The sequence below is a fragment of the Rosa chinensis genome, chromosome 2, assembly GCF_002994745.2.
Source record: "Rosa chinensis cultivar Old Blush chromosome 2, RchiOBHm-V2, whole genome shotgun sequence".
NCBI lineage: Eukaryota > Viridiplantae > Streptophyta > Magnoliopsida > Rosales > Rosaceae > Rosa > Rosa chinensis.
Window position 1 is genome coordinate 3,212,338 of NC_037089.1, and position 10,997 is coordinate 3,223,334.

General features: G+C 39.8%; 1 protein-coding gene across 1 annotated transcript; it reads right to left on the minus strand.

Annotated features, from left to right (window-relative positions):
- Positions 1-6,142: 6,142 nt before the first annotated feature.
- Positions 6,143-9,171, minus strand: LOC112189966 (probable ethanolamine kinase; the record flags this gene model as incomplete). The annotated part of the gene is made up of 9 exons (XM_024329372.2): positions 6,143-6,494; positions 6,583-6,675; positions 6,846-6,912; positions 6,994-7,099; positions 7,382-7,466; positions 7,579-7,670; positions 7,838-7,960; positions 8,308-8,413; positions 9,139-9,171. Coding segments are annotated over 9 exons (834 nt in total), but the record flags the coding sequence as incomplete, so codon positions are not given.
- Between the last annotated feature and the right edge of the window lie 1,826 nt (positions 9,172-10,997).

A 10,997-nucleotide genomic window follows, 5' to 3' on the forward strand; every position in this document is an offset into this window, starting at 1 on the left:
CAATTTCTGCATTAGAGCATATTCGATAGACTCTCTATTTTAGAGAGGAGAAGTTTTAAATACACACCCCTAATTTCTTAATACACACTCCTTACTCAATACACCTACCATTTAATTTCTCATTCTAATATTTTACTAAATACACAACCCAAATTACCTAAATTATCCTTAAACTAAAAAACAATGAAATACAATATTATTTAACTACATTAAGGCTATTATTTAATCCGATTAGTATATATAATTGACCATATTAATTACTTGTGTTAGTTATTGGGATATCCATAAGGATTCATTATTGTTCCCTTCAAATAGATGCTTAGAAATAAGTGTTCAAGGAAATCTCTATTCTGTGTTTGGTCCAAACTCTAGGTTACTTGACCTAGTGGTAATAGGGTTATATTAGAAGGATCTAGATTTCTATTCAATGTATGATTACTTTCCTTGTATAATTTGGATTCTATGCATTGCAATCCTCTATATAAAGAGACCCCTATTATCAATGAGAATACACAGCAAATTCCTCTCAATTTCAGTTTCTCTACAACACGTTATCAGCACGAGCCCTAACCCAAGCTTTAGAAACCAAAACCCCAGAAATTGATCAAGCTCCACCGGATTAGCATTGCCTGCGCTACTACTACCCCGCAGCCCCTGCGTTGCAACTCAATGCTAACCCTACCAGGTTAGCCTCACTGCCCCTGCAGCGCCTGCAGGCCCCGCTTGCCTTCTGCCCTCACGCTTACTCGCCTGCCCTCACCACCGCGACTCACCAGCGACACCGCAACCCTGCGACCCCAGTGTCACCGCAACTCGCTTGTGACCCAGCGACCTCGCGGCATCGTGGCATTCCTGCAGCACCCTCACGGCATCCCCGTGACACCGAACCCACTCCCGCGAAGCGCCCGCAAACCGTTCCGAGACAAGCCTGCGACCCTGCGAAACCCCCACGACCCCGCGACCATCTCTCTAGTCTGTTCGCCTAAGACTGAAGCTCGCTCTGCAATCCAGCGAGGTAAACTTTTCTAAAAGTTCCCATTTTTTGAAGTTTTTCATTCTTTTCTTGTTTTCTTGGGGACTTGCAACCTCCCTTCTTCTACCCCCATTTCTTTATCATAGGGGAGACCAAATTAAGCCGAACTGTGGGGGTTTGTGCTCACTCCAAGCTTGGAGCTTGTAGAGTTCTCCAAACTTAGAGTTTGTTGAGATAAAACGATCGACCGCAAACATCATTGTTTCGATCTAATCCAACCCCTCTTGGAATCAAATTTCTTGGAAGCGACTACGCTCAGAAATTTTATTTGTTTTCGTGGTAGCCTTTTTCACTCCGAAACTAACCCTAATTTCTTGTTCTCTTTCAGGATGAGTAACCTGAACAAATTGGACTTTGCTCCATTGGGAACAACTGGCTTTGAATATCACAGTTGGTTTCGTGATATCCGCCAGCATCTCAAGGCCGATAAAATCTTGGATACGATTCTCGAGCCTAGCCAGGACGTGCTAACTGTTGAGCAAGCTCAAGCTTTGGAAGCAAATAGAGCAGCTTTAGAGGCAAATAAGGCGAAAGCCATCATCCTAATGACTCGTCATATGGATGATTCGCTCCAATACGAGTGTATGAATGAAGAAGACCCCAGAAGGCTGTGGGTCTCACTCGAAGATAGATTTGGCAACGTCCGTGACTCCCTGCTTCCTGACCTAGAAGTGAGATGGCATAGCCTCCGTTTATGTGATTTCAAGTAAGTTCTTGACTACAACTCGGAAGCACTTCACATTAAATCTTTAATTGAATTCTGTGGTAAAGAGATCACAAATGCGATGTTGATTGAGAAGACTCTCTCTACTTTCCCTGTCTCTGCATTGATGGTTGCTAAGAACTATCAAATCGATGTTACTGCAAGACGAATCATAAGGTTTCATGAGCTCATTGGAGCTATGAATGTCACTGAAAAGCATGACAACATCCTTGTGAAGAACTATAATTCGAGATCCGTGGGAACAGAGCATATTCCGGAATTCAATTATAGTCGCGCCCCAAATAGAGGGCGCTAAGAGCGAAACCCTAATCTTAGGAATACATTTGGACGTTCTGGTCCATATAATGGCTCTACTTGAGAAGGTAATCGCCAAAATAGGCAAACACAGAACCGAAGAGGTAAAAGTGGAAAGAGAGAGGGAGGCAACGCCTCTGGCCCTGGCCATGTTGGTGGGGCCACCAACACTAAGAGCCTTCTAAATGATGCTTTCAAAACGCCTCAATCAATGGAGTTTGAGCAAAGAGATGTATGTTCTCGATGTGGAGTGTCTGATCATTGGGCATACATTTGTAGAGCTCGTGAAGAAATTGTCACATCCTACAAAGCATACTGTGAGGCAAGAGAAGCTCACTATGTGGAACAAGAAGATCAACAAGATGATCTAGAGTGCAGGGTTGAAGACTACAAATCTGGCTGGAATTGATAGATCGCCAATTCTGTTTAAATCTTTATTTTTCCAAGAGATGTAATGGGAAATTGCCATTTTGCAGGATTGAGTTTGGTGCAAAATCGTGGACTTCTGATTTTGGTTTCCCTCTCTACCTTATATGCCTCTGCTTCATCATCTCAATAGTCATGGGCGGGAAGACGAACAAATTGGTGAGATTGAAGGCCGGAGAAGGAAGAAAGCAAAAGGCCGAGCTGGTACTTGTCTGCTACAGTGGAAGAGTTCCATGGATGCAGAAGTAAGCCTGCACGTGGTGAGAGTAGCCGCAATCAATCCCCTCTTCTTCCTGGACTCCCCGATGATCTTGCTATTGCTTGCCTAATTCGGGTCCCAAGAGTGGAGCATCGTAAGCTCCGCCTAGTTTGTAACTGACCATGTAACTGACCATGTCACTGACCAAGTAACTGTAACTGGTCACGTAACTGACCATGTCACTGACCATGTCACTGAGTCGGAGCTAATATCCATAATAGCCAGCATTCCATTGGTTTGGATGTGCCTGAGCCTGGAAAATAGAGTCAGATGTTGGGGTCAGTGTTGTCTGCAAATTCCGTTATGTTCTTATGTTAAAGCAAAGCACCTGCTGCTGCTTGTTTGAAGGACTGCTGATTATTATTATTATTATTATATAATGGTTTACAGATGCACAATACTAATAAGTAATATATTACAATGTTAGAAATAGTTGACTCACACCAAGAATATATATCTACTCTTTCACATTTTGAAGCTTAATGATCAAGATTACTTGCTACTTTGCTAGTTGCTACCGGTTATCAAATAAGCACTTAAGCCGACACGCTTCTATTCCAATTCCCCAAATTGCCCCGCCTATAAGTCTGAGTGTCTGACAACAACAACTTCCGTTCGTAAAACCACGAAAATGTGTCGCCCTCTTCTGTAATTTCGCATCTTCATACGCACGCTTGCGGCTCTACATTTGTACATTACCCGCAACCAGCTCCGTAGCTCATTGCTACAGCGAAGCAAAACGGAAACAATGGGCTCGAGAAACGAGGAGCAAACCCCACCGCACCATCAGCCTCTTCTCAGCAGCCTCGTCGTCCGTCCCTCCACCAGCGACGGCGGCGGCGCCGGTGGCCGCGGCAGCGATTACGAGCCCGGCGAGGTCCGTCACGAGCCTCCTCCACCTCAGTACACTCGTCCGGATCGTTACGCCGGTAACCCTGGTTCGTTTCTCTGATTCTCTCGCTCTCAATTTTTTGTTGTTGTTGTTGATTTGGTTTATGTTCAAATCGGTTTAGGATCCAGAGCGTTATTCATACTCTTATGCTTATTGTGTGTTTGTTAATCTAAGCGTTTTGCTGCCGTTGGATTTCTGTATAGAGCTTATTTTGTTTGACTTTGGTTTAGAAAAGTTGTGATTATTGTTATTATTATTTTTAATTGATATGATTACTGTCATGGATATATGCACTAGATCTATATAAAACCATTATGAACTTTTGGATTTTTGTGTTTTTGGTATTTGATTTGATGCTTCTATGAGGTTAGCTTTGAACAAACTAAATCATGTATTGGAAATTGTTAGAACACCAGCAATTTTTAGCGTATGCTTAATCGGATTTTTGATTAACAGCTATAATTATGTCAACGAATTCGTGGTAGTGATGAAAATTGGGTGTTGAGAACCTATTGCCTGTTGCTTACGCTGCATGTCGAACATGTGGGTCTATCTATGACCACTTATACAGTGTCATAAACTGTGAATAAATTCTGCTGTTGTGTCTTACAGCTCTGAATGTTGCCTGCAAGAACTTGAATCTTGGGGAAGGCATGTTGGTGTGAGTGCAACCGTGGATCATGGTCTTGGGGGATTATATTTTCATATTCTGGGTATTTTTGTTTGTGGGAGATATGAATGATGGGAATTGTACATGATGTCTGCACTTGTGGGTTGCTGCATCGATGAAAATAGGTGTCTGGGCCTCATCTTGTGTATTGCCTATGGTTGCGGTGTTTTGGGGGTATTTTTATCAATTTTCATCAGTTCATGGGATTGATGATTATAGTGTCCGGCTCATATCCAGTAAGAGATTTATTTGCTGCCTATCAAGATTGGAAGTTAGAGAGGGATATGTGCTTAAGATGTTTGGAACATGCATGGTTCGAGCATTCTGGGAACTTACCATCACTAAACATTATAATGTTGGTTCATTGAAATTGGAACCAACAGTAACAGTAAGGCTGGTCTACTTGGGGATGTTGCTGGAAGATGAAAATTTAGGTCAACTGCAAATGATGGGAAATTCAGTTTGGTTAAGTGGTCCTGAAATTTCCTCGGTTGGATGTGCTTGGCAATAAGGAAGATGTTGTTTGTCGGGTAATATGGAGCTTCTCTAGTTCTTTAATTTGTGGTTGGGTGGGTGTTTCTATGGGTCTTATTTTTCATTTTTTTATTCTTCATTGTGATAGGCGAGTTGGATGTATATAGTAACTTGTAAGAGTTTATGCTTCTCTGCAGTGCTAAATTGGGTGTAGACTCACGCACCTTGGGGAAGTTCGTTTAGTATGTCCACTAGGTTTTGCAAATTTTCTAGGTATTTTTCGCTATACTAATAATATGTGAAGGGAGCTTGTAGAGAAAAAGGCTGCAGAACCTTGGAACTTTTGGATTCCAACTCATTTAGAATTCACTTTGTAAGTTCTACAAAGTATAGTGACAGTGGCGATATAGTGATGGGGAGTTACTTATTCGGGTTGGATATGCCTTAATTAATTGCTTCATGCCTTTACTGTTCAGAATGGTTATGCATTGCAGTTCCTGGGGGATAACTGACAAAATTTAAGGCTTTTTAGTAAAATCTGGGGTTCATAGTTGAATTTTCATAAATAAAAGAAAAAAAAAGCCAAGATGGTCTGTTATACAAACATTCAAACCGGAAGTGGGTAAACTGAATTATCTGGAAGGTTGAAGCTCTGTGTTGTTCTTTTCTGGCAGTTCTTTTCCTGTGGGCATGTAAAATTTAAATGGGCATCTCTATGCTTTGGAGTGCAAGGATGGCTGCAAACTCAGAGTTTACGATGAAGCAACTGATTCTTGGAGCAAGCATATCGACAGTAAGATACATTTGGGTAACTCTAGGGCCTTGGAGGCAGCTTCCCTGGTTCCCCTTAACGGTAAACTTTGCATCATCCGAAATAATATGAGTATTTCACTTGTTGATGTTTCGAAATCAAATGATGCTGGTGGAGCAAGTGCTGAACATCTATGGGAAACTCTAGCAGGCAAAGGGCAGTTCAGGACAATGGTCACAAATCTGTGGTCAAGCCTTGCCGGCAGAAACCGCCTGAAAAGTCACATAGTTCACTGCCAGGTTCTTCAAGCTTAGAACTGTAAATTGTATCGAAAATCAAAGGTGCTTTCTTTAGTTTATGTGTTTTTGGATTAATGGACCATAAATGTTATATGTAGAAAAAGCCGAAGGATCGCCATATTATATGGTATACTCATATAACATGGCGATCCTTGCTGGGTGGTCAAAGATGTTTATTTTTGTCTTTTGTTACAAACTTCTATATGAAACACAGGTTACTAAATTTCCATCCTGTTTGTTGTATTGCTGCAAGTGATTTATGACGATGGTCTCATTGCTATGTATTCGACAAATTTAATCAAGAAGATTCTCAAAACTGTTGACATGAATGAGAGCACAGAAATATTACATAGATCAAATACACAGGTTCTTTGCATCATGCTTCGATCAGCCCCTAATGCAAGTTATTTGCTCATGTCTTTTCTCATTTTCATTGCTACAAAAGAATATTTTACAACAGACCTAATGGTAACAACAGAGTAAAAAGAATGGCACTCCCTACAGATTCATAACATTCAGGCAGGTGCTCATGCGGATACGTGTTTACCCTGCCTCAGATCGTGACAGGAATGATCTTGCCAACGATAAGCACTTTTCCTTCTGCTTTTTGTATTCATTGTATCGCAGGAAGAAGTAACCGAGATAATCAAACTTAATTGGAGAAAACTTCGCCTGCACAGGATTGACCATAATATAAATAAAGATGAATTTGATTGATGGTTCCTGTGGAGGAGCATAACTAGAGAAACAGAGAGATTACGTGGACTATTCCCCATAAAGCCCAGTACAAGTGCGAAGCTAACATATATGTATTTGCCTCAACATAGAGAGCTTCCAGATCTTTGTCTGATACCTGTTGGTATTAAAACAATGGAATCAACAGAGTTTTACCAACTTGAATATGCTGAAACTTCTATAACAAATGGCACAGTGGATCTGAGAAAAAAAAAATAATGACAGACAACTGCCACCCATCTGTTAATTTTTACAAATAACCAGGCTCAATATCTATATGTGATGTACCTCCTGTGGTTTGTCAGGTCCCAAATAATGCCTGAAGAAATGGTATTGTTCTTCCTTGGTTGGGTATCTGCATTTAAACCGCGTTCAAAGGTAATCTTATGTGGCTGACAACAGGGTATAAATAAATGAGAGAGAAAGAGAAACATACAAGCTGTAGTCACATTCATAGCCTGCATATTCATTAAAGTGATTCCCGATGTCAAAGCCTCTGTAATTGTATGATCCATACTCGAAATCAATGAAGTAGAGTTTCTCTGGATAATCATCAGACAAGAAATGTAAGTAGGAGCTAAAAAGCAGAAAACAATAAATATTAGTACATTTTATAAGTTAGGGAAATTATTCTTGAGCCAAATAAGCTAACAAACATTGAATCTATTTGGCCCCTATTGAACTTCTGTTCATTCAAAATGCATAAGAAGCTCATAATTTAAAGCAACAAGGCCAGAAACAACTCTTACAAACAATGGAAGGTAATGTAATTTGCAGGAGTCAGCAATAAGGAAGGCTAAAAAGAAGAGCACATAGTAGAATACCTTCTTCGTCATTAGCCATTATATTTCCAGAAAGCAAGTCATTGTGAGAAAAAACCACCGGAGCATTAAAATGGCTAGTCAATTCCTGTTCCATTATCAGCAGAGGCATCCAAGATTAAATTCACTAGAACACAATATACTGATAAAATCAAATCAGTAACAAGAACAACCAAGTAAACAATAATAGTGAAGGATACCTTGAGCTCAACGATTTCATTGTAAACTTCACTAAATGAAATAGTTTTGTAGATTTTCTGCTTCTCGCTGTCATCAAATTCAAGAGAAGAGGCTGCAACAAGAAGCCAACTCAACAATGAGAAAATTACACATATGAACTGAATTTAAAGTTAATAAGGATACTCTACCAAACAGACCACTTCTAATTGCCAAACTTCAACTTAGCTAGATGGAGGTGCGGAACACAGAGCATGGTAACTGATCATCAAACAAAGATACCTTTCTCGTAGAACTTGAACATGTCAATCCACAGCTGAGGTTCCTTAGAACCTGGAATTTCCACCTGATGGAATCTGCGTAGTTCCCTCGCAATTTTGGCGGCCAGCTTTGGATTTCTCATGTCTGCCGAGATGGGAAGAATTTAAATCATGTCAATAGACTGATTCAGTTCACCAAGAACCCTGAAAATGCATATGATTTATTTCAATGAAAATGATCTTCTGTCTTGAAGTTTGTATACCAGTTTTGTATTGAAGTGAATGCCTCCAAAAACATTTGTAAAAATAAAGCGTTTAGAAATATGTAGTTGACATCAAGAAATTAACTAAAAAAACAACCTGACAAGAAGAGCTTTTGAAGAGTAGATTTTTCTTATTTATGTTATACTGCACTTTTTACATGTTTTGGCTCCCATTGGAACTTCTTTCATTAAATATATGTTACTTATCAAAGAAAAATATATTACCTACCTAATGGGACAAGTGTACGTGCATTTATAAACGACTGCACCATTCCATTTCCAAAAACTGCAAGCAAATTTGCACCAAACCCTGCAGCCGAGAGGTACTTGATCGCCTGAACAGATATGCAGCGAGCAATTACAAAGTGAAGCACACGTAAAATATCATCAACAATGTAAATGACGAAGGAAAAATTAATTTACCAACCGGACTACAGCAGACAGTTACAAGTCATATATCAAGACCCTTCAGCAGATACAACAAATCGAATTCCATTCTTTCACATCTTCCATGAAAATCCTAACAACAAAAATCCTTTCCAACAAAAATCCTCAGGTAGGTTTTTAAAATTCATGAATCTGACTGACCAAGGATCTACTCTAACTAAATTCTGAACATCATAATGCACAATCCATAAGAACCTAGAACACTAGAGGCTTAGCATTCTGGTTTGGATGTCTATATTGTGAAAATTGACAGAAACTGTGAAAGAGAATTCTTATTAACGGAAGCTGTATTCGCTACTGGAGACAATTCAAACATGCCAACCTCATCGAGAACAACAAAGTCCACAACTGTTGTAAAGCCAACATTTCTCCTAATGTCCAAGGCTAATTCAAGACTAATTACATTGACAGAATGCTTGTATCAAGGTCATTTTCTCTAATCCTAAAGTTCAAGATAATTTAGCAGATACCCAGATGAAGATTATGGGTCTACTAAAAGGCAAACAAAAATAAATTTCAGAAATTTCAATTTGCCTAATGAAATTAAAAACTCAACTGTCTGGGAACAAGACTGTAAAAATTGAAGAGAGAAAAGAGCAGAGAGAGTGTGTACATGTGAGAGTGCAGAGGAAGAAGGAAAGCTGTGAAATTGGGGTCACAAAAGCTCTCACGGTTGTTGCTGCAAAGTCACAAAAGCCATAGTGTGAGAAAACAGTATAACCAAAGCAAATTCCACAATACCCATACAGAAAATAAAGAGTAAACAGAAAATGTATTCTCATACAGAATCAAGAGGAACCCACAAAGCCAGCATTTAAAGGAAATCCTTTGTGCTTGAAGCTACTCAAGGCTGAATGCCCATGACCAGAAACTCAGTAAACAAGCCAACAATGGAGCACACACTAAGCAAAAAAATAAAATAAGTGAGAAGACAAACTAACAAAGTAATGTTCTTTTTACCTGAGGAAGAAAGCAGAGAGAGCCAAAGGAAAGAGCTTGGGGACTTCTGTGAATAGTAGGGAGTAGGGACCAGTGTCATGCCGATGAGGCCAACAACTAGTGTCGACGCTGGGTTATAGCCAGACAAGAATATGATCAGTACTATTTCCGCTTACCTAAGTCCTTGTGCAATGAGTGCATCCCTAACTCGGTTTCCAGCAGCAAGAACACGCTGCTATGTTTGTTACATGGGACTGGACTGGATTGGATTAACTTATGTAAGAAAATAAGACTCATCCCACGTTTGGCACACATGAGGACTCAATTAAATGAGATTAGAGAGTCCCCGCATCAGCTCCCGACCTTCTTACTTGGGGGTTCTCATCGGACTGTGGAAGCACGGGCTTCAACAACGCATTAGTCTCTCCTTCCCTTTCGCGCGCTTCAACCTCGCCTCTCCTTCTCTTTCGCGCTTCAGCCTCGTCTCTCCACTCTCGATCGTGCATCATCCTCCTTGAACTTCTATGTTCAATTTCTTTTCTATGTCATGCTCCTTTTGCTTTGATTTTAATTCCCTCTTCCCTTCAACCCCGTCTAACTTCTTCTTCTCATGTATCTACTGTGATTTGTTAAATTAAAGACTATGGATTGATATTCAATTAACAATTGTTTATGGATTGTAAAAATTAGTGTCTGGGTAGCTTGATTTGCTAAGAATTGATCAATTTCAAGATTGGGTTTTTTTTTTCTTTTAACAATGTCTGTGTTTTTATCTTCTTCTTTGGTTGGTTGTTTTCATTGATTTTGAATGTTGATCAATTCTGGGTTTTTTCTTTCTTTTAACAACGTCTGTGTTTTTATCTTCTTATTTGGTTGTTTTTTTTCATTGATTTTGGATGTTGATCAATTCTGGGTCAAGTAATTGTAACTATTCATGTAACTGGTCATGTAACTGACCATGTAACTGACCATGTCACTGACCAAGTAACTGTAACTGGTCATGTAACTGGTCACGTAACTGACCATGTCACTGACCAAGTAACTGACCATGTCACTGACCAAGTATCTGTAACTGACCATGTCACTGACCATGTCACTGGTCAAGTAACTGACCATGTCACTGGTCAAGTAACTGACCAAGTAACTATAACTAGTCATGTAACTGGTCACGTAACTGACCATGTCACTGACCAAGTAACTGACCATGTCACTGACCAAGTATCTGTAACTGGTCAAGTAACTGACCATGTCACTGGTCAAGTAACTGACCAAGTAACTATAACTAGTCATGTAACTGGTCACGTAACTGACCATGTCACTGACCAAGTATCTGTAACTGGTCAAGTAACTGACCAAATAACTGTCACTGGTCAAGTAACTGACCATGTCACTGACCAAGTAACTGTAACTGGTCACGTAAGGGATGCAATTTCTGGATTTGTCTTCAGCTTTCTCATTTCAATTTTCTTTTCTTCTCACAAACTCATAAAATGGTTCATATCTCTACAAATTACCAACTTTTAGTCCAATACA